Source organism: Pteropus alecto, unplaced genomic scaffold (assembly GCF_000325575.1).
Source record: "Pteropus alecto unplaced genomic scaffold, ASM32557v1 scaffold3, whole genome shotgun sequence".
NCBI lineage: Eukaryota > Metazoa > Chordata > Mammalia > Chiroptera > Pteropodidae > Pteropus > Pteropus alecto.
The window spans coordinates 68,958,327-68,983,748 of NW_006442484.1; the positions used below are offsets into that span (position 1 = coordinate 68,958,327).

General features: G+C 35.9%; 1 protein-coding gene across 1 annotated transcript in view; it reads right to left on the reverse strand.

Moving 5' to 3' along the window:
• The window catches only part of PLEKHM3 (pleckstrin homology domain containing M3), a 169,474-nt gene that overhangs the window by 14,189 nt on the left and 129,863 nt on the right, over nucleotides 1-25,422 (reverse strand). The window contains exon 8 of the mRNA XM_006921397.3: nucleotides 15,586-15,743. Coding sequence (XP_006921459.1) covers nucleotides 15,586-15,743 — 158 coding nt within the window. The remainder of the gene's footprint in view (nucleotides 1-15,585; nucleotides 15,744-25,422) is intronic.

Below are 25,422 nucleotides of genomic sequence, written 5' to 3' on the forward strand. Positions count from 1 at the left end.
AATATCTTGGCTTATATATGGATTCCATTGATTACTAGTCTACCTTTTTTTATGTAAAACTGAAAAATGTAACTGCCAAGTTTTTAAGTGAGCTTCTTTAAAAGAAAATTATTTATAAGAATGGTAGGTATCTGTGATTCTGAATAGGATTTACTTTTATTTAACATATTACATTTCAGTTCCTCAAAGTACTAAGATGATGGAGTAAGATACAAAATAAAAAACTTTTTCAAGCATGGGTACATTAGAAAAACGCAAACAAACTCAGAAGGTAAACCGAATCTAATTTTATGAGCAGCATGATTAGTTGCTTAGGAATAAGTCAGTGTTGTAAATTTAGAAGGAGAAAGGCATTTAAATAAAAGGCATTTGTCTCCTCTCACCAATACGATTCTCTTAACAAGACGGTATTACATAATTTTCTAATATTCAACGTGTTCTAAGCCAGTGGCTCTCTAAGTGTGGTCCCTGGACTAGCCAAACCAGCATCAATAGGGAATTTTTTAGAAATGTAAATTATTGGGTCCCAATCCAGACTTGCTGAATCATAAACTCTAGGGTGGGGCCCAGCAATCTGTGTTTTAACAAGCCCTCCAGAGAATTTCATGAACATAAAAGTTTGAAAATAATTTTTCTAGGCCAATCGTTTATTTCCAAAGACAGCAGGGCTAATATTAGACAGAGCTGTTCTAAATATTTAAAACAAAAATCTGGACTTTGCAAAATGAAATTAGGAAGTGATATTAACTAATATTTTCATGTAGGGCTTTACATTTCATATTTATTATTTTCTCAAAGCTCATAGGTGAATCTCATTTAATTACAAGTAACATGTAGTAGTTCACATATTTATTGGTCATTTGCATGATTTTTCAATAAATTAGTTTATGTCCTTGCCTGTTTCATATTGACTTTACTTACTGACTTTTAAAGATTTTTTTATATTCAGGAAATTACATTTTGTCACGTGTTGAAAATATTTCTTCTGTTTACATTTGTCTATACCTATAGAATTTTAAGCATTTAACATTTTTTATGTTTTTAAAAGCATTTTGCTTCCATGGCTTCTGGGTTTGTGTCTAACTTAGACCTTCCCCACTTTAAGATTATAAAAATATTCATCCATCTTTTCTTCTAGTACTTTATGGATTTATTTTTTTTTAAATCAAAATATTTGATCCATCTGGAATTTATGTAAGGAGCATGGTGAAATCTGTGCATTACTTTTTCCAGCATTACTTTTCTTTTACAAATGGCTCTCTAGTTCCCAGTTCCTTTTATGGAATGATCCATATTTTGTTTTACTAATTTTGCTGTGCCACCTTTGTCATGTGCTAAATGCCCATATTTCTTGAATCTGTTTCTATACTTTCTGAAATTGTGTTCCATCGGTCTGTCTGTTCCTATGCCAGCACTACATTGTGTACTTTATAATACATTTTTATATCTGGTAAAAAGTTTCCTTTCGTATAAACAACTTCAGAGGTCAAATTCTACATTGAATATAATAGGAAAGTTTACCGCTACCCATCTTTATGTTAAATGAAAAAAATTTGTAATGTATATAATCAATCAGCTAATTAAAATTTTATATTATAACTTTATTTATAAGATGTATTTAAAATGAGATGCACTTGTATAAACATCTCAGGTGGTCAAGGACTAATCTTGGCTTTAGATATTTGACTTTTCGATTATCTTAGTTTTTTTTCATCTTTACATAGTGCTAAAGGTACTGTACAAACTTGGTAGGTTAAACTAATAGTCTGTTTATATGTTTATAAAATTAGGAAACATGATTCAATTGTTCAATAATGTATAAACATTTAGTGATTAAAGTTACCCTACTTTGCATGAACTAAGTGTTTATTATCTTGGAAAAATAAAGCAATAATGCTTAAAATGTGGTATATATTAACCAGATTTTAAGGGAGAATGGGAAAAGACGACGTGAATGACAATGCATGTTTTAGCAGCCCCTTTCATTTAGTGAGAACATCCTTTGGAACTTTTGCTTCCACTCTGAATATGAGTAAAAGTTGGATGGAATTGATAATCACAGTAATAAAAATAGTTATGCTACATACACAAGCAGTAAACAGACATGTAAGACACCTGGAAGTCACAGAAAATTTTCTTTCTTTCAGCATTATGTATAGTTATAAGATGGGAATATAAGTGTAAAAAGCTGGATGGTAGTATATATCACAAAGGAAACTCCAAGGCATTAACCCATCTAGTTAGCAATGTGTGGTGCTAACTAATAACTAAGCCTTTTCTCCTTCATTGTCTCTAGGTGGTGACCTAGGCAAGAGCTCTGGACCCCTCAGTGAGAAAAACTGAGGCAAGAAATTTTCAGGTGGAGCGAGGCGTGGAGAAGAAGGGTTAAGTATTGTTCTTAGGTACTTTCTAAGTATTAAGGTTACTCTGATTAGGTCTTTCTCTTTTAAATAGTTTACCTTAAGTATGCTCTCAGAGAAGCCAGAGAAAGGGAAAAGGCGTCTTTCTTCTTGCCGCTTTGACATTCACGTGATTTCTGTTCCTAAATCCCTGGGCTAGTGCCTCTTTCAGGCATTGCGTGAAAACTATCCCTCCTCAGGCTGCCTTAGGCCTCACTTCCCCCACCAATCCACCCTCCCCTGCTCTTCCACTCATCTTCTCGACTACTGCCAATGAAATCTTGCTTGTCTCTTTTCATTTTTGATTCTGAAATTTTCTTCATCATTGATGTAAGCTGCTTCCTGGCTAAGCCTCTTAATTTAAATTTTCTTTCTCTTTGCCATCGAGGATTCTTTTTCTAGGAAAAAAGTGTTAACACCCCTCTTAGAGAAAGGCTTTAAGATCCTTCAACCTCCCAAATCTCAGTGCCAAGCTAGATCTCTCAGTATAAGTTAAATCGGTTCAAGTTAGTGGCTTCCAATGTTTCCAGTGTAGACTTGGGAACCATCAACCACCAAGAGAAGTAGCTGAGCTTGTCAAGGGTAGGTAGTGAGTCTTTTGCCCTCTTAGGATGGTTTGTGGGTCCCTGGAATTTCAGGCTAGTGCTCTGACAAGAGAATGAGGCAGAAAGGGTATTGCACTGGGATTCGACAGCCCAAATCTTCCACTAGCTATGGCTGTGGAGTTAGGTGGGGATGCTGGCCTTGATGCGGGGGAGGAGGGTTAAGGGGTGGAGGCGTGGGTGTTGCAGGGGATGACAGTGATAGGAGGAAGATTATTAAATTCCCCCTGACTCTATAATTCAGTCCGAATGGCAACTTGTTTACAGAATGTGAACATCTATGTACTGGGCCTTTATCTCTATTTTAAGTGTTTTGAAGGCATCTAGAACTGAACAGATGACTATTAACGGTAGCCATAGATAGCATATGCAGATGTTTCCTGATGCAGCATCGAGTGGTTTCATCGGGTGTTTTAATATTCAAAATACGTAAGGGGTTTAGTAAAGATATGATAACGTTGATTAGATTCTAAAATAAAACCAAAAAGGATTTTTAAAAAACAACTTTAACAAGATATTACTATTTGTATTCCCATGATTGGTTGGATGAAAAAAGCCTCAGAATATCATAAACATAAGCTGACAAAACCAAGATACTATTGTACCTTTTGTAATTCTAAAGCATAAAACAGTTCATTTCAGAACATACTGCTCAGTCTGAAAGTCAACATTTTTTGTATGGAAAGGTAAACACTCCTTCTCTTCCCTATCGTGTATCTAGGTTACTTATTTACAGTCCCATAGGGAAGGGAAAAGCACACAATGAAAAATGACCCAAAAGATGTTCTGAAAATTAAATTATCTGAGTAGCTTAACAAAGCTCATATTTCTGACATTAAACTCTCTGTTGGGCCAGTAAAACACATCTGTCCCTATAATATCGAGCTATCACTCCATAAAGTCACATATCATGGTAATGTCTACATTAGAGTAGACAATTTCCCTGGAATTGGTTTAAAAGCTATTTAAAATAAAATATGTTAAGTACAGATTTGAAAAACTAAAAAAAAGGTAAACTCTTCATTTATTCATAAATTATTTATCGATTATTTACTGTACACTGTTCTAGATGCAGAATATGGAGCAAAACAGAAGAAGCCCATTTCCTTATTCCAGTTCCTTATGTTATTTCAAAATGGTGGACTGAATCACAATTTGAATTTATATCTTAATCCCTTTGGATAAATTCTAGCAAAATCAGTCAACTTTACTGAAAATACCATGATAAACTATCAAAAAGACTGATACAAAATGCTAAGCTATGAAGCTAAAGTAAAGCTCTCACTTCTTTTGTCAATAAGAGCTTAAAATAGTGCCATATGCCTGGTATGTAGATAGGAGGTGGGTGGCTTGTCAAAGGTCCACATAGCAAATTATTGGCAGTTAGGAACGTCATGTAGACTTTTTTATTCCTAGGCCAGTGATCTTTCTGTGGACGAGCCTGCTTTTACTTATTAAATGGATCTTAAAGATTTTAGAGCCGATTAAACTTTTTTCCTCTGTAAAAGTATCCATTAATAAAAGTTTATAGATTAAATGTAACTATTTTCCTGAATCTGATATGATGTGACAAAAAAGCTGGATAAATATGTATACAATCTCAATTTTATGAAAAAATACGTATGCATATATATGTTGGAGAAATTTTCTTCATACTTTAATGTGCTTTTCATATTCTATAATGAATATCAATTAATTTTACAGTTAAAAAGTTAAAATATGAGTTAAACATTGATGAACATTTCCCCCTCCAATTGATAAAAAATTAGGTTGTCTAAAATGTTTAGAGAGTAGATGATTAAAACATTATTAACCAGACACCCAACTAGAAGCTTGGTAAGAAATATGTCTAAGTGGAGATGACAGCCACCTATTCAAATGACCAAATGGCTTCAAAAAACAATGGTGGTCGTACCAGCTAGTATTGTGTTTATAAATGCACAGTATTTATCAAGAGGTTTAATGGCATAAGGGGTCAGGTCAGCCCTGAGAGTTTCACAAAAGTCTTGTCTGTATTAGATGTGCTGAGACATTTTGACATGTGAATATAGAAGCCACCAGGCCAAGGTGAAATGTTATTTACCAAGTTACTCTTTGACCAAAGTTTAAAAGCCAAAGAAACTAGCATTGTGCTGGAGTATTTTTTTCCCATTTTAATTTTTATTATTATTATTTTTTGACATTCAATATTATTTTATATTAGTTTCAGATATATAGAATAGTAGTTAGACATTTATATGATTTATGAAGTGATCCCTCTGATTAGTCTAGTACCCTACCAGCACTATGCACAGTTATTACAATTATTATCGACTATATTTCCTATGCTTTACTTCACACCTTGTGACTATTTTGTAACTACCAATTTGTATTTCTTAATCCCTTTACCTTTTTCACCCAGCCCTCCAAACTGCCTCCTATGGGGCAATCATCGGTTTGTTCTCCGTATCTATGAGTCTGTTTCCAATTTATTTATTTTGTGCTTGAGTTTTTATCAAGGAAAACCTTCATCAACACAAACACATTTAAGAGCAGGCAGTCATACAGCCTAAGATTAGAATTCCATCTGGGTAAGTCACCACCCTTGCTTCAGCCACTCACAAAATCTGTGAGCTCTCTGGGCTTCAGGTTTTCTGCCCCCAAAATGTCTAGATGCTCTCCACGGTGTCTTGTGTCTCTGCTAGTTTACGATTCTAGAACACAGGCAGGAAGGAGTCTTGTCCTCCACCATCAGTGTTAGAAGACCATGGAGAAAGTTTGTCAAAATGCTCCTCTTTAATAACAGAGAGGAAAGAACAAGCAGATAGAAACTATGGCTCTTCCACAAAGGTACCTATGAAGAGGAGCCCAACTTTCCTCTAGCTGTTTTGAGGATCCCACACCTCATTACAACACTGAGTGGCTGCTTCCCAAGAAAAGCCACAGAAAAGGAAATATCATTAAAAAAGTGTATATGCATTGGGGGAAGCTGTTCCCTCCCTTAAGCCAAACCTAGCCAAGGCTGTTGTTCTCTATTGTTGAACAGGATGTAACAGGATTGCCAAGCGCTGCCTACAAACCTGCTAATTAGGTGCACTGACAGTGTTTGTTTTGGAACCATTCCCTAACAAAGGAATGTGTCAGGCTGATTAGTGAGAAAAGGGTATGTAATGTATGTGTATTCTAGTCCAGATGAGGGCATAATCCAGGTATTTGGTCTGTTTGTGCAAGGACTCACAAAAAACTGAAGGCTGAACAAATAGGAAGCCCAAGACCAGCTTCTGGGCAGTGCCTCTCTCTCTTCCTCTCGAGTTGTGTTATACTTCCCCAACCCCCACCAAAAAAAACTCCTGCCTAAACACGAAACTCTCTTTCAAAAAATGACAAACTATAATTGGATCCTCAGAAAAATGCAAGAGCACTTGTAAGGTTGCTGACAAAACTGGGGGTTGATGATTTTCTAGGCACATTAATAGGTGACAACTTTGGGCAAAGCCATCTCTACATTTACTTTCCATAGACACATCAAAGGACATTAGGGCAACAGAAGACAGCTTTTAAGGGATTGTTCAAGTTGTGCTGATAAGCTGTGCATCTTAGCATCCTCTATGGGAAGAAGTAATTCTATATTTTATTATAAATCAGTTTCTCTTTTTAAACAAATCTTTATAAGGTTTGACTACAATTAGCTATTGGAAGCTTCATGAAGCTTAAAGAAGGGTGGAAGGTACCAAGGCGAAAAAACAAAGTCCATGCCCTAACAAGTTTAGGCCCTCAGGGGCAGAGTGGTATGGATTACGATGAAATGCAAAATGACAAAGACCAATTGAAAAGGTCAAGTGTGTTGGGAGGAGTCTCCAAGTTCTTCAGTACAAATTGGACATTTCTGGAGTTTGGCCAGATGGATGAAAACAATGGGCTTGACTAAGTTCTATGGGAGGCCTTCTTTTTCTGTAAGCTAACTTTACAAAATAGATTTTAAAAATAAAAAAGAGGATAAGCCCTGTTAGAAACTCACTCGCTGTGAACTTTTCCATGAGGCCAATGTTTGTTCTCACTAGATAGATGTAGGAAATGTTCTTGAAATGTGTGCAGATCAGATTTGGTGTCAGAGAATGTTAACTCAAGTGGTAGAGTTTGGAGTTGATGAGTTCAAGGTCTCGTGTACAATCGTTATTTCTTGGAGTAGAGGAGGGAGTGGTCAACTACTGTACACAAAGAAAAACTGGCAAGTAATGCTCAGTCTGCTTCTCCAAACCCCAGTGGTTTAAACACATAACCCTCTTAGGAGAGTAAACACTGAGCTGCAGATGCCCTCCTAACACAGGAAGAACACCTCCTTGGGTGTTGAATATTGTGGACCTGGACAGGCTGATGCTCATGCCGGAGAAATACTGTAAATGGTAGATCAGTTGCTTCAACCTTGTATATAAAGCTGTAGTGTTACTTCAGACTTTTACTATGCTCCTCTATCTTTGCAAGCATTTCCCCCCAGTTTTATTGAGATAAAAATGACATATAACATTGCATTAGTTTTGGATATACAACATGATGATTTGATATATGTATATATTGCAAAATGATTACCACAATAAGTTTAGTTAACATCCATCACCTCATGCAGTTAGAAATTTCTTTTTAATGATAAGTACTTTTAAGATCTACTCCTTTAGCAACTTTCAAATACATGGTACAGTGTTATCTTTAGTCACTATGCTATACGTTATATCCCCAGAACTTACTTATCTTACAACTGGAAGTTTGTATCTTTTGACCAACTACACCCATTTTACCCATCCTTCTACCCCCCACCTCTGGCAACCACCAATCTGTTCTCTGTATCTGAGTTTGAGAGATCATACAGATCTGTCTTTCTCTGTCTGATTTACTTTGCTTAGTGAACGTATGTTAAATTTTCTTAATTAATCAGTTTATTTAAAAAACTCTGTCAGTGTTTGTAATGACTATTCATAATATACTTGGGAGAGCAGAACCAAAAAATAAATATTTATGGAATGCCTACTATATGAAATATACCAAATTCAGTGTTAGGTATAATCTTCTTTTAGTATATCCACATCTAAATACGGCCAGAAATGGCATAGGAGTCATGAAGTTTTGAAGTATGTTTTCCATATCGGAAAACCTGTGGGGATGATTTGTATGTTACATGAAAAAAATCAACAGAGCCAAATGGATCAGACAGAAAGGATGGAATTGATTTATGTTAGCTGGTATATTTTATAAGTCCCATGTTAAAATGCATTCTGAGTGTTTTTAGGATGAAATATTTATGTACTTGGGATCTGGAAGCATTTCAAGATTCAAGAGTGACATCTTCACAGAAATGTATGAAGCAGGATGGTCTCCTTAGCAGCATTATGTCTTTAGTAACAAGAGAAGATTAGTGATCTGTAAAGATGTCAAAAAGACAGCTGGACAGGAGGCAATTCAAGAATTTTTTTTTTTTTTTAAATTAATCTAAGTCCTAGGTCATTTATATGACTTTTTTTTTTTTTTGCTTTCATATTGTTTTCTCTTAACTCTTTGAGAAGTGTCTGTAGTCTAATCTTCTGATTCAAAATTCTGAAAAGTTAGAGAGAGACCTGATTTCTTATTTTGAATCAAGGAGGGGTACGTTTTCATTTCTATTTCTTTCTGGTGTGGAATTTTATCATAGTGTTAACAGAACGTTTCTCTCTCCTAAAGCTGGGCTGTCTCGTTTTAGTGCTCTCGGAAGTAAATGCTGGATTAGGCTTAAGTAATTTTGTGACTCTGGATCTTCTCATTGTATTTAAAACCTTGAGATTTGGATTTTAGTGTTTTCCTATTTAAATTACACAGAGGTGTGCCTTTAATTTGTATCTGAGATGAAAGACTATCTCAAGGTAAAACTGAGAATGGAGGGGAGGGTGTAGGGTGCAACAAATGGGTTTGCCAAGTAAGCCTGATGAAGGCAGCTCCTGGTGTCCCACCGGCACCCCTTTGCCAACCTGACCCGCCCAGGGATGCGCACAGGTGGAAGCTCCGCTGTCATCTCCCTCCCTATCCCCTTCACAACAGCTCTCCCCACCCCAATCTAACTCTCGCTCAGGGCTCTAAGTGTAAGAACTTCCACGGTGGCAAATAGAGGGAAAATTCAAAATAACAGTTTTAGGGGAAGTTTCTTTAGTGACAGAGGTGCACAATTTTTTCACATTTCTTTAAGGGGTACGCTGCAAAAATGGTTTGAAGACTACAGGTACAGAAGAAACTGATGTATGATGAAAAAAGCCTGGATTTTGGAGTTAGATATATTTGGGTTCAAGCTCTGGCCTTATCTCTTGGGCCAAGGTAACTGCCTTCTCTGAACCTGGGTTTCTTTGTTATTAAAATGAAGGCAACGACATTTCTTCAGAGGACTGGCATCCGAATTAAATGATAAGATATGTAAATTGCTAGTTTAGTACTAGTAAACGTTCCAGCCATTCCTTCTACAATCCCAGAACATTCTCTTGGTTTGCCAGAGATGGTATTGTAAAAATTAGTACTAGGGCTCTATTTTTAAATTACACATTCATGAAGTTTCCTCCTGCAGAAAAATTAATTTAATAAGGAAAAGAAAGTCTGAAGAATTGACCAATGTTTGATACATGGTCATCATCAAATAAGCATGTTAAAACTGAGTATATAATACTGAAGTACATAAATCAGTGCCTTAGACTTCGATGTAGAGCTCTCTGATAGTTTTAGAAATTGAGGAACTTCTTTTCAGCTATAATGTACATCACTCCTATGAATAATACCCCTTCTTGGAGCTTCAGGTTCACACCTTCTACCTTGGCACAACTTTAGCACAACTGCCCACTGGCTCCGCGAGCATCTCTCTTACTAGAGACTGTGAACTGTTTGTGAGCAAGGAGCATGCCATGTTCACTGTGTCTCCATAAACCTAGCCTGATGCACAAATGTAGAATATTCAATGTAGAACATTCAAACGTAGAATGAAAAAATGTGCTTGTGAAATGTTTTTTACTGAATTATGCTGTTCAATGATATTTAGATCTCAAAGAATATTAAGTATATTTCTGAGGACATGGAAGTGCTGAATTTAGCAAGATGGTCAAGAACATGTGGTAACAAATTCACTAAATACTTCATTTCTAGGATTTTTACATATAGATCTTTAAACATGTTTTATTATGGAAATTTCAATATACTCAGAAGTATGGTATAATAAATTGGTGTGTTCCCATCACCTAGCTTCAACAATGACCAATCTCTTTCATCTGTAGCTATCCCCTTTCTCCTACTATCAGATTATTTTGAAGAAAATTCCAGATATCATATTACTTCATCCATAAAAATTTCAGTTGCATATAGATTTAAAAATTTACCCCCCCCTTCAGATTTAATTTTATTTAACACATTTGTTCAGTGCATCTTTAAATCTGCAACTCTATTTCTGATTAAAGTTTTCTTTTACTAGTTCTTTTATTAGTGTTTCTTTTTGTCCTTCCCCATAGATTTGTATAAACCACTCCCAGTGTTTAATTGGAAACTGAATATCAAGAGATAGCTCAAAGAGTTCCTCCTGGAATTATCCTCCTGGAATTCCAGGAAGGCTGGTCAGGGCTCCTTTGGACTAAGATATTTGTGCAAACTTAGAGAAATGTAAATGACTGAGGGAGAAACAAAGGATTCTAAATAGCTACGTATTCTTTCCTACTGGGTAAAAGCCCCTATCAGCCCACAGACATGCTAATGTGGTAATTTTGAGCTATCCTAGAGGAGTGTCTTCTTTCTGGCTGTGATGCATAATCACCTGGGGAAGCTCTGGAGGTATAGATTCTCAGGGTTAAAAAAACCTAGCAAGTCTCACCAGAGATTCTGATGTGCAGTCAGAGGGATACACTTTTGCCCCAATCCAGGGATGAGTCCTGGGACTGAGGGCTTTAGAAAAGTCAGTGCAATCCAGTGCCCTGATCTTGGTTTCTAATATTCTCCAATAAAAGGAACCAAGGCTCCTTGAAGAAACAGCTGCTTCTAGGATCAGGGCAGGAAAAATTAGAGCCTGGCATATCTGTTAGTGCCAGAAAGTAAGGAAATATTCAAAAACAAAACCTCAGTCTTAATTGGGGTATGTCAAAGGGACAAGGGAGCCAAATGAAAGAGTTGACTGGCTGAAGCTAGAACAGTTTGAATAACCAAATAAAACAGTATTGGATTATAACCCAAAGTATAAACTTAATATGCACAAGTCCGTACTGATGTGAATAATTAAAAAATAAATGCGGAAGAAGAGACAAATCTCTCATGCAGAAGAATTCCAAAGAATTTCATACATACTCCTCTCTCAGTGGGGGTGGAACATAACCCTCACTCCTTACGTGCGGGCTGCACACAGTCACTTCCTCCAAAGAGAACAGCACGGAAAGGGGGTGGGAGTGGGAGGAAGAAGAGTAACTAAGTGGTCTTCCTCCCCAAACCTGTAAAACCTAGTGGAATCATAAGAAAAACATCACATATATTCCAATAAAGAAATTCTACAAAATATTTGACGAGTACTCCTCAAAACTATCAAGGTCATAAAAACAAAGTCTAAGAAACTGTCACAGTCAAGAGGAGCTTAGAGAGATGTGACAACTAAATGTAATGTGGTATCTTGGAACGGAAAAAGGGCAATAGGTAAAAATTAAAGAAATCTAAAAAACTATGGACTTTAGCTCATTAATTGTAATGAATGTACCACACTAATGTAAGATGTCAATAGGGGAAACTGGGTGTGGGATACATGGGAATTCTCTGTACTGTCTTTGCAATAAATCTACTATTTTTTCTGTAAATCTAAAATTGTTCTAATAATAAAGTTTATTAAAATTGTTCTGTTTCGAACTTTGAGTCAACTGTTCAGTTGGATAAATTGTTTTATTTCAGAAGACTTTATTTTTTGGGACAGTTTTGGATTTATAGAAAAACTGAGCAGATAGTACAGAGTTTCCATATTACCACCCACCTCCCCCTAGTTTTCTCTGTTATTGACATCTTGCATAGTGCATTACGTTTGTTGCAATTAATAAACCAATATTGATACATTTTTATTAACTAATATTGATTGATATGTTTTTATTAACTAAAGTCCATTGTTTAATATCCGTTCTGTGTTGTACAGTTTTGACAAATGAGTTTTGACAAATGTATAATGTCATGTATATGCTATTATAGAATCATACAGAATAATTTCACTGCCCTAAAAATCTCTTCACCTATTCATCCCTCCTTACTCCCTCCTGAGTCACTGGTAATCACTGATTTTTTTACTGTATTCATTGTCTTTTTCAGAATATCATATAGTTAGAATCATATACTATAGCCTTTTCAGGTTGCCTTCTTTCACTTAGTAATGTGCATTTAAGGTTCCTCCACGTCATTTTGTGGCTTGAGAGCTCATTTCTCTTATTGCTAAATAATATGCCATTGTGTGAACATACAGTTGCCCCCTGAAAACATGTGTCATTTCAAACCCATGTTGTTCAAAGGCCAACTCCGTGGTTGGAAATCTGCTAAGTGGAAGACTGACTGTAGTTATACTCAGATTTTCAACTGTGTGAGAGGTCAGAGCTCCTAACCCATGTTGTTCAAGGATTAACTGTATCACGGTTTATTTGTCCATCCACCTATTGAAGAACATCTTAGTTGTTTCCAGTTTGGGGTGATTATGAATTAAGTTGTAATAAATATCTATATACAGATTTTTGAATGGACGTAAGTTATCAACTGGTGTTATTTGGAAGTATATTGTTTACTCTCCAAATATTTTGGGACTTCCAGGTATCTTTCTGTTATTGATTACTAGTTCAATTTCATTATGGTCTGAGAACATTCTTTGCATGACTTCTATTATTTTAAATTTGTTCAGATGTGGTTTATGGCCCACAGAATGTCCTCTCTCTTGGTAAACATTCCATTTAGCTTGAAAGAATGTGTATTCTGTTGTTGTTGGATAAACCACATGAATTGACAAAGATGTCAGTTGGATCCAGTTGATTGGTAATGCTTTTCACTTTATATGCTTACTGATTTTCTGCCTGATGGTTCTTTCGGTTAGTGACAGAGAGGTATTGAAGTCTCTAACTATAATAGTGGGGATGTGTATATACATTTCTTCTTGCAGTTCTATCAGTTTTTGCCTTGTGTGTTTTGATTTTCTGTTCATACACATTCAAGACTGTTATGTCCTTTTGGAGTACTGAACCCTTTATCATCATGTAATGCCCTTCTATATCCTTGTGTGAAGGATTGGTATTCTTTCTTTAAGTATTCAACAAAGTTCACTGATAAAGTCATCTGGCTTCTTTATGAGAAGATTTAAAAATTACTAATTCAATTTCTTTACCTGTCATAGCTCTATTATAGTTCTATTTCTTTTTGAGTCACTTTTGGTAATTTGTCTTTTTAGAAATTTATACATTTCATCTAAGTTGTACAACTTATTGGTATGAAGTTGTTATATAATATCTCTTTAGATTCTTTTAATTGCTGCACCCTTTTTCATTACTGATTTTGGCAATTTGTGTTTTCTCTCTTAATTTCTTGGTCAGTCTACCTAAAGGGTTGTCAATTTTGCTGATCCTTTCAAAGAGCCAACTTTCGTTTCACTGATCTATTGTTTTTGTTTTCCATTTCATTGATGTCTGTTCTAATCTTTATTCTTTCCTTCCTTTTGCTTGCTTTGGATTTAGTTTGCTATTTATTATCTAGGGTGAAATTTGAGGTTATTGATTTGAGAACTTCTTTCTTTTTTCCTCATATGTGCTTATAGCTATACATTTCACTTTAAGTACTACTTTAGCTGCATTCCATACATTTTAAATTTTGTATTTCATTTTCATTTATTTCAAAATATTTGAAAATTTCTCTTGTGATTGATATCTTCTTTAACCCATTAGTTTTTAGAGTGTACTGTTTCACTTCCAAATAGTTTGGGGTTTCTCAGATTTTTTTTTTTTTTTACTGGGGTTCATAACTCCATGTGTTAGAGAACATACTTGGTATGGTTTCAATCTTTAAAATTTATTGAGACTTGGTTTGTGGCCCAGCAATAGTTTATTCATTTGGAAGCAATTTTAAATTTAATTTTTTTTTTTATTAAACATTTTTTTATTGAGATATAATTCACATACCATAAAACACACTCTTTTAAAGTATACACAAGACCATGTAACTATCACCATAATCTAACTGAAGAACATTTTCACCACCCCTAAAAAAGTTCATACCCACTGGTAGACCCTTTCTCTTTCTCCAAAGCCCCAGGCAACCACTAATCAACTTTCTGTCTCTACGGGTTTGCCTGTTAAGGACATTTCATATAAATAGAACATAAAATATGTGGCCTTTTGCGTCTGGCTTCTTTCACTTAGCATAATGTTTTCAAGGTTAATCCACATGGTAGCATGTATCAGTACTTTATTCCTTTTTAGGCTGAATAATATCCCATTGTGTGGATATACCATGTTTTGTCTATCCATTCATCAGTTGATGGACATTTATGTTGTTTCTACCCTTTGGTTATTATGATGAATACTGCTGTTATGAACATATGTGTATAAGTTTTTATATGGTGTACATTTCTAAGTAGTATATAATCTCTAAGCTATGAGCTAAGTACCTGTCCACTCAGGAAACTGGAGGGTGAGGTGTGTGTGCTTTTGTCTATGTGTTTATGTGTCTTGTCTTTCTGTGTGTGGGGCCAACCAAAGTTCCTGGATGTTTACAAAGAGTCTTTGGGTTTAAGAAGAAGCCATAGGGCTGAGTCAACTCTTACTATCTTAATTCTACCCTATATGCTTCAGCTGTCCCTGGCTACATGCCTCACTTTCTGTTCTGAACCACAGTGTAAGTGAGCCCTGCAGGGTGGGAAATAAGCCATGACATTCATGTCCAAAGAAGCAGTATGGTATTTCTATTATGCTTTTCAGATGAAAAGAAAAGTAATATGTATCATATTGTGATTTAAGAAAAGCAATAGTAAAAACCCTGCTCTCAAGTTAGTGGGGGGAAAAATCATCCATCAATCAATGGATGTGATGATGTCCGAATATTACTTTGGTTAGAAAAATAATCCCACATAAACTACCACTTTTCTCTCCTTTGGTCCTGAAACTTTCATCACTACACTGCAGTGCATCTGTGGACAAAAGCATGTGGTGAGCCAGACAGTTGTTCACCAGTGTCCTCTAGTTTTATTCCTAGTAATCGATCAAGTTTTGGCCTTTCTTTGAGACTACGATTTCCCATCGCCTATCGTTTGGCACTAAAATGGTTGTGACGATTCTTCTTCTCCAGGCTTTATTCTAAAAATGAATCTGAACACTCTTTGTTACCTAATAAGGTAGAGCTAGGCAATGTTTCTTTGGAACTCTGTTATCTCATCCTGGATAAAGGTAGTGAGGTGAGTTGGAAATAAATATAGAAAACTAAAGGGTAAAAAATGTTCTCCGGGAATAAGGGAAATCTAATACAGGGTAAGAGATAGAGATACAGTAAAAGTCAGTCTGATCTGGCCAAATAAAATTGCATGTGACACATTGAGGTATACGTTTATAAGACAAGAGATTCTGTACCTGCTTGTTGAAATATCCTCAAAAGGGTAGAGGATCTCTCCATTGTTACAGATTTCACAGATGAACCCCTTCTGGCTACAAAGACTGCAGCTGTACACGTGTGAGGTGGCAAATTTAATGACCTTGCCCAAGAATGGAGCCAGCTTTCCCTCTATCACCTGCAGAAAGAGAAATGGGACAGGGAAGCAAATTCGTTGAGAACAGAAGTCTTGCAGATGAGGAGGACTGGAATTCCTTTCCTTTACACAACAGGAAAACCTCTAATTATAATTTCTCAGCAACTCTGAGAAAGAAAAGACATAGTGTTTTTGCTCCAAAAGAACTCTCTGGTTTAAACCACTGGAGGTTGGAAAATGAACATGTTGAAATGTCTTTTGTATTCTTCTTTCATTGTAGGGTGGTATAGGGGATTGAGGACCAACAAATGGGGAACCCCACTTCCAAGACCAACTTCACGGTAATGGTTTGGTATAATAGGAATGTGGTAGATTTCCCAAAATAGATTGAAAACATACAGGGTAAATACTAATGTAGACTTTTATGCTGTAAATTCAATAATACCTTTTCTCTGATGAGTTAATAGGATAGTTTTTTCATTATCTTCCCCAAGAACATATAACAAATGTAGAGAATTTTTGTTGTTGTTGTTGTTGACAAACATATTAATATAAAGAGGATGCAATTTGGCAATATTCTGAGGGCCCTATCTAAACTAAAGATTTAAAAAAATCTCTTGATATTTTAAAAAATGGGCCAATAATTGGGAAATTTCACATAAAAATCCAGATTTTTGGGCTTCTTTTGAAAAACATTAGATCTAGCAAAACTAGGCTTGAATTCCAACATGATGATGATCCTGGCTGTGAGTAAGGGCTACTTGCTTTGGCTGAGGCGTATGCTCTCCTGCTGACACTTGCCCCGACTAGTCCCTAATGTCTTGCATCTGCCTGCGTCCCACAGTTACTTCACCTTTTGGGCCTGCAAACACCCATGAGTTTGGAACCAATGGTTAGTCAGATTCCTCCCTCACTTAACTAATACTGCATTGGCCTCAAAGACTTCAGCAGTTCATACGCTAACAAGGTAAGTCTGCCTTTATTTGTCTCTCATTAATGCATATTCATTTCCATGCTGATTTTGATATAAGAAAAAAAAAAGATTAAATTTAATTTGGAAATAGCTAGAAATAATTGGAAATAGTTGGATACTTTCAAATGAATACATAGTTAAAATGACAATTTTACATAAAAATAACATCTTAGGGCAACGTAGTAAATCAAACTCAAAGAGAAATTACAATGCCATGGTGAATAAATTAGTAGAAACTGACATTACAAAAACAAAAGACTATAAGAAATGTATTAATGTTTTTTGCAAAAAAATGAAGCTATGCATAAAACAGAGATAAAAACTAAAGTGGTTTTTAAACATCACAGAATAATCTCAGGATGTTTTAAAAATGAATATAATAGTAGTTAACACTAGGGAAGAGAACATGTTGGAAAAGCAAGTCTTTCATTTTGTACACAGTTGTCTTTTTGCATTTTTAAAAACAATGTATATTACTTTGCATTAAGATGCAGAAATTGAACAGAAAAATCAGATTTACTGCTTTGTATGAGTGGATTTTTTTTCTTAATAGAGGGTAGAAATGATGTTGGCTGTTTTTTTTGAGTCAAACAAGTATATTTTCCCCCATTATTTAACATACTTTCCTCTCTATTACCTTTAGAAAGCCATAGGTAGACCTCTTTCTATATTTATTTTCTCAGGACCATTAACTTCAATAAATCCCTGTAAAGTGTACTGCTAATACCAACACATGATACACACTTTCTAAGAAATAACCACTACCAAATCATATACCCAACCACCAGAAAACATTTTCCAATGTGTCATAGGGTTATTTCTAAATTGTGGTAACAATACTTCAGCTCTATTTGGTTTTGCTTACATTATTCTTTCCTAAACAACCAAGGTTAATGACACATTTAAAGATAGACACGAACAAACTATAGTCCATTTAGGGGAAAACATCAGGATATATAACAGTTCTGGAAACCAGGTGAGTAAGGGTTGTTTGAAGAAACTGAGGATGACAAGAGAAGACCTTGAGGAAGACATGACAGTTATCATCTAGGATCTAAAAAAGAAGGAAGATTGGGCATCTTGTGCATAAAGCTTTTTCTCCATTTAGATGACTTCCTTGAGATAAGGGGTATGAACATTTTGAAGCCTTTCGAAATATTTCACCAAATTTACACTGCCAGCAATGTATACTTATTCCTATCTAGGGATTTTAATAAGCTGTTAAAAAATTAATTTGGGGATTGATATCTTTATAATATTTAGTCTCCCTATCAAAAAAATCTGATCTATATCTCCATTTTATTAAATCTTCATTTATTACTGCTTAATAAAAATTTTTCTTCCATGTATATTTTTTCTTACCAGCTATTGCTTATATATTAAAATATGTTGATGTTGTGTACATCTTTATATAACTATATATTACTGCATTTTTAGGAATGCAAATCATTTTTAGGTGATTATTTTGGGTTTTCTGAAAGTAACAACCCAGTCTCTTCCTTTCTACTATTATACCTCTTGTCTATGTTTCATGTCTTATTGCATTGCCCAATGCTCCTAAAGCAATATAGTAATAATGGTGTTAGCAGACATTCTTGTTATTTCGAAGAAAGTCAAACTGGAAATTATAGGGTCTATAGTGAGTAGCCCATTTTCTCCATCAGAAACATATATTACTATTCACCACATTTTATTGATTCCCTTTCTTTGTGAATAACAGCTTTATTGAGATATAATTTACATACCATTTAATTCACCTGTTCGAATCTTACAATTAAATGTTTTTTAGTTTATTCAGGGTCGTATACCATCACCACCATCAATTTTAGAACATTTCATCAACTCTTCCACAAAATCCCACACCCATTAACAATTACTTCCTTTTTCCTCTTGACCCAACCCCCAAGCCCTAATCAACTAATAATCTATTTTCTGATTCCATAGATTTATCTGTTCTGAACATTTCATATAAATAGAATCATACAATAAGTGGTCTTTTGTGACCACTTTCATTTAGCATAATGTTTCCAAGGTTCATGCTGATTCTCTTTTAAACATCTCTAATATAAGTCTCTTTTTCCATCTTGCCTTGGGCTTTTATCACTTCTCTCTGGATTAATAAAATAATCTTCTAGTTTTACTTCTCAATGCCAGCCTTTTTCCTTTGATTCATCCAGCATATATACTATTCAGTTTTAGATGATCACTTTCATCATATATCATTTCTTTCCTCAAACCTTGGTGAATTCTTATTTTATCATTAATAAAAACTTTACTCATTCATTTTATAAAATTATATTGAGTTACTGTGTCCCAGATACTCGATACAAGAATGAACTGGACAAAACTGGAGCTTACATTTTGCCTGTTGTGCAAGTATCTCTATAAGCAGATTCCACACTATCTATCCAAACTCACTTTCCATTTCTTACCATGTATCTTCTGTTGGGAGCAAACTTTTCCTATATAGAATATGCTTGCTCTTGCTCTTGTGCCTTCTCCGATGTCATTTTCTCTATCTGAAGTTTCACTTATTTTCTTGATACTCATTTACATTTCGCCTAGGCTTCATGGCTCAGATCGATTCTGGCTTGGTCTGGAAAGCCATCTCTGGCTATTTCAGATGTTTGGATCTCTCGTGCTTCACATAATTCACTTTTACATCATGTAATACAGAACTTGATGCTGTTTTGTATTCTTTGCTATAGTTAAACATACGATTGTTTTGCTTATCCAACTATAGACTGAACATATAAAAATGATACTATCTATAAAATGGTGATTTTACCTAAACAATGACAATTTTATATGGAGTAACCTAAGAGAATGTAAATTGCTTGAAGACAAAGACTGAGTCTCATACTTAACTTATCTTAACTATCCCCTGTCTGCCAGGCACCTAAGTTCTTGTCGACTGACCAAGGATGCTTTCTTGTGTTTTTCCTTGGCTGCAGCTCTCATATCTTAGGGCCGTCTTTGGGTCACAAACATTTTCAATCATTCTGCTGTGTGATTTAGAGAGGAGCATAAAGAGTGCATGGACCTGGTGGCAGCTCAGCTCTTCAGGGACTCTTTTTGCTTCTTTATACTTGATTAATTGCTCTTCCTATTTGTCAGCTTAGGTTCATGGCCATGTTCCAAAAGGCTGAAGCTGCTGGAAGTTTTCTCGCCAGAAAAGTGAGGTAATAGTCTATAAGTGTATTTTAGAACTTACAAACATTTCTTCAATATTACAGAACTGAAAACTTTATACTTATAGTCTTCCAGGGGTAAAAATATATTTAGGAGGTTTAAATCTTATCTTTAAATACAACTACTAGCAGTATTGGGAACAGAATCTAGCTTTTCTGGCTTCTGCTCTAGAGGTTTCATCACTACAAAGAAGTAGGTTCTAGGTATGACATCTGCTAGGGTTCTTTTTAAAAATCAGATATATCTTCACTTTGGATAATTGCTTAAAAAGAAATCAAGTGTCCTCTCTCTCACCATCTCCTCCTGCTCCCAAGAGGCTTGCAACTTTCTCTCCCACTTTCTTGGTGGGGACTTAAGGTTAGAGCCATACTCTACAAACATCAGGAACATGGCAGCCTTAAAGAGGACCCTGCTACCTTCAGGTTCCAAATGAGAATGAAGACTAGAAAAAAACTAACGGGATGCCAATGGACCTGGAAAATGACCATAGGCTGGGCAAAGTTAAATGGCCAACAAGCCGACAAGCTGGCCAACAAGTGCACAGCCTGAGGAAAGTCAGATATGAGAACTCTGCTATGTCAGCCCTAACTTGGAAGGCTTCCCCAGAGTGACAACAGTCCTCCACGGGGCCCTGCATGGGGAAAAGTCCTACGAACTGTGTATCCAGAGTTGATCCAGAAGATTCTACTGTCGCTGAGAGCAGGCCAGGACTGACCAGGACAAAGTAAACCACAAGAGGAGTTCCTTAATAATACTGGCCAAAGCTTGTTAAAAAAAAAAAAAAAAAGAAATCTAACCACGGTACAGTTTTTGCTTCTTGACAACTTGGGTGTATTTTTCTGGTGCATCGTAGTTAGGGAGTCTCCCAGAGAGGCTGACACGACAGAGATTACAATATTTCCTCAGAACTGAGTTGTCTCTAGGTATTGAGAAGCAGTGGGATAGAGAAGAAAAAGCAAGGCTGGAAATTGCCTTTCTTATTCTTTTCTTACTTGCAATTAAATTAGTCACAGATTAATATAACTTTATAATGACCCATCAAAAGTCACAAGGTCATCAACCAGGTGGTCAAGTGGATGAGTGATAGTGAAGTAGGCCTCAAGACGAGGTTTAGTTATCCCTCTATTGATGTTCCCCAAATTGCCTGCCTACATGACCAAAACCATGACAAAGTAGTTAGCGGAAAGCATAGGGAGCTTTCCCCCATCTCCTCACTCCTCCGCACTCATCCTCCCTTCGCTTCTCCATGTACCAAATTGCCCCATCTCCTTGAGAAAAGGCAGATGTCCAAAACGAGGCGAAAGAGTTTGTTTCTATTTTCCATTAAATTTAATTTCTTGTACTAAGGAAGGTACTAGTCTGATTTATTTACTTGGAGAGTGTGCATATATGACTATTTCAGAGGTATTTTACTGACCAGGTATTCAAAGCATACACATTTCCCTTTGTGACTTAAAATGGTGTGTCCTTTCATTGCATGGTAGGATAAGGACAAAATGCAACATCAAGCTGATATCTTTTTTTCTGATTTTGCTATTTTTTACTTTTGTGGTATCCCTACAAAATCTTTTCACTCTATCATTTCAGGTATTCTAGAACTCAAGGAGCCATCAAATATCACTTTCCATGGCCCAGCTAGTTGGCCAGTGGAACAAACATGCTTACCCCTATTGTGTGACAGCAGCCCATGAAAGCCGCCTGGTCAAACTTCCATTCAGGGACACACACATTTTCCCCCTCTTCTATTCTGGTCAGGATGGTCAGCGCTGGAATTTGGGGACTATGGCTTTCTTGCAGACTAAGACAACAGACTTTATTTGATTTACTTTCTTGCAGACCAATCAAAAATTACAATTAAGTTAAAAAATAACCTAGTGCTGCCTTCTCCAAACCACAGTTTCAGGAACAGCTGCTTATTACTCATGTGTGGCACCAGGAAATTGCAGTGTCATGTTCAAGGTCTGCAGCCAATAGAGATCTGTGGGATTGGGAAAAGGGCACAAATGATTCTTTTATGTTCGTTACCTTCACTCCATTGGCACTGCCACAAAATTCCAAATCTTCAGGGGGAGAGGGACAGAGCACTAGTAACTTGGACAAGAAAAAAGAAAGAAAAAGCTCTTTCTTACTGAATTTCTTTATGCATTGGCTAATTTCTTTCCCCTGATTTGTCACGTTACCTTCCATTTGAATATAAGAATTCCTCAGCCATTGTACAGCATTTAGATTCTGGACAACTGTTGGGAATATTTTGATGAAGAGGTCTGCTGCACTTGACAAATGGCCCCTCCTCTAAAAGTCTAACCAAAAGACCCATTCATAGTAAACAAAGCCACCTGCCACTCACCAGTAACAAGCTAGCTTGATGAAATGGAAGAATCAAAATTGTTACACATTGTAAAATGATTTCCAATATAATTTAGTTTGCATTTGCTTGGCCAGAGGCCCATGAAAGGTGGCACTCACTATTTTCTCTCTGAGTGCCATTTCTCAGCAGTAATAGACGGGTACAGTGAAGTCTGAGAATCTAGACCAGGTGAGGTCGTGGAGAGTTAGGAAAAGACAGCCTGTGGATTCTGCTCAAGTTTGAAAACCCTAACACAGTGAGAGTATTCTGAGTCTTCATTTAATTCTCAGTTTTACTGCTCTTAATCTTAAGTCCTTAAAAATAAAAAAAAATAAAAGGCATGTCAGCATATTATTTTTCCTGAAAACAAACTAAAAATTTAGGGGACTTTCCTATTTCAAAAAGTTTGCTAAAACCCCATTTTCCCATAATTAACCTTTGAGTTCCTTATCACGGCTTAGTATTGGGGATGTTTGTATATAAACAGAAAACCGTGTCTTCTCTAATTAGCTGCTCCTCGCCCCTCTACATCCATTACAGGACTGCTCTAACACAATGGATTTTTGGCTAATCAAGCCCTTCGCTGAGGGCAGATTACGATGTCACCAATAAGCTCTTATCTGATCTTCTCCAAAAGGTGACAATTTCTACTTAAGATTTTGGAAAGTATGTGATGATTTAATACAGGTTGATGTAACAGTAGATTTGTGAGTGGTCACCATCGTTCCTATCAAATCACGTTTTGCTTCCAGCTGGAAACTAAGTCTTACAGAATAAGAGAGAAAGGAATTTCAATTATCTGCAGTGGCTGAATGGCAAAGATGAACCCAAGAACATAAATTTCTTATTCAGAAAAATATATAAGATGGGGCCTAATATATAAGATGGTTTTTCTGTACTATAGGAAGTGCCTCAGGGGGCGTGGCCTAGTCAAGACAAAACCTCATGGAACTTCAGAGGAAGCATTTACAAAGAATAAAAAGTACAATTATGTAGTCTCAATATTCTGAGTCCCCAAACAGACGACATAGTCTGATATAAGTATGTATGTATTATTTATGAGAGAAAACAATTACAATATTTTACATTGAGATGGTTCCAGAAAATTCTCATGGTGTGGTCAGCAGAATTTTAATTCTCTGTTGAGTTAGTTATATGCCTGAAATAAATTTGATTTAGGCCTCTACTATTCATTTTGGCCCTAGTTAGGACATTATTGACTCACTGCATAGTAAAAAAGGAAAGGCCCTAAGTGGTCTTTCAAACAGCTTTCTTACTTAATATATCACAAATCTGAGATCCAGAGAGGTAATGTGACCTGCTTAAGATCACCCAGCTGGTTAGTGACAGATCCTGAGTCCCATCTTAAACACTCTTTACCACTCTAAAAAAAGGAGTTTCTGAGGCACATGGGGTCAGATCGCAGCCTCAGGGTTTGGGTCAGCCTGAGAATTCTGAGGTGACGGGGTGCCTACTGACCTACCGTGTAAAAATGGAAGATTTCTGAGACTGACTCCATCCCTGTGTTGAAGCGAGGTGCATAGTGTAGATTGGTCCCAGTTTATATTCTCAGTTTTGATCTGAACTGGATCTGCCTTTGGCTTATAGAAAGATTTATTGTTCAACATATTTACTCCTTGTATAACAATTCTCTAAAATGGTCACATCTTATGTAAATTTCTGAATATGGAGTATGATTTTGAGTAACATCTACAACAAAGACCCCATGTTTAAAGGAAATAGAGAAATAGAGGGGAAATAAAAGCAACATTACCTGATCTTGTAAGGGAATGCCTCAGTAAGAGTTAGGAGAGACATAAAATGCAGAAAGCAAAGAAGAAAAGGAGAAATAGGGAAAAGATGGAAGCAAAAAAGAAAAAAAGGTTAAGAAATATAAGAGAAAGGCAATTCAGAAACTCACAGAACAAAAAAAAAAAAAAAAAAAAGGATGAAGCTGACTGAGATTGAAATGGGAGTTAGAAACCTTGGTTTCTATTCCTACTTATGTCCCCCATTAAGCTGTGTGACCTTTTTTGTAAGTCACTTAACTTTCCAGGACTCAGTTTCCTCATCTACAAAATAAAGTGATTATACCAAGTCATTCAAAACTAGATGATCAGTAGGGTTCACTCTCAGTTTGAAGATTCTACGATTTTGTGATTAATGAACAGAGGAAATGTCAAAAGACGCTTGCTGAATATCCCCAGGAATGTAGAAAGGGACTATCTGGTGTGACAGATAAAAGGTGAGTTTAGCCACACTAATTAGAAGATACCCAAGGAAATTTTCAAAAGAAGTGAAATAATGTCACCAGCTTTTTATTCCTCTGCTTGCTGAGGGCCATTCAGAGAGGGAATTAATGCTTTTTAGGAATCATCTCCTCACAGGTGTGCAACCAGATATCAGTTTTCCTGAAGATGCCTGGAAATCCCTCCCTTTCATCAATGCATTTAATTAGTTAATGTTTAGATAACACTTAGGGATGAAAAGTACAATAAAAATGTTCAACATTATTATTACTTAACAGCTTTTATGAGACCAGCAATGCCTAAGATTAAATGAGAAACCAAAATAAGTTCCTGGCTAGAACGTTGTGATCTAATAAATAGCTGGGTCACTGATGTGAGGAAAAACAAATCCTGCTTATAAACTGAAACAGGTGCTCCTTATTAGCTTGCATGTCGTTGTGTTAAGATTGTCGGTAATTTTTATTCTATGCCTCAAGGTGTCAACAAGTAGTAAAGCACCACTCACTACACAGTACTGATAATGATTTCACACATCCTGTTTCTCTAGAATATTATCTGCTGAGTTTGTGACGTCTGTATGCTTGATATGGATTGAAGTACATATGGGAATTTAGTATACAATAAAAGTGGGGAAAATAAATTATTTAATAAATGATGTTGGGGCAACTGGTTAGCCATCAGGGTTAAAAATAAAGCTGAATCTCTAACTCATTTCATAAAAAATGTAACTCCAGATAAATAGAAGATTTAAATATAAAAAGAAAGCCATAAAAGTACTTTTAAAACTATAAAAATGTATTAGAGAAAAATGATAGAAAATCATTTACGTGGGGTAAATATTTTATAATCCTAGAAACCACAAAAGTGATAAATCTGAATATATAAAATTTAAAAATTAGTTCAATACAAAATATCATTTACAAAGTCATATGCGAAAAAACTGGGGAAAAAATTTCCTAT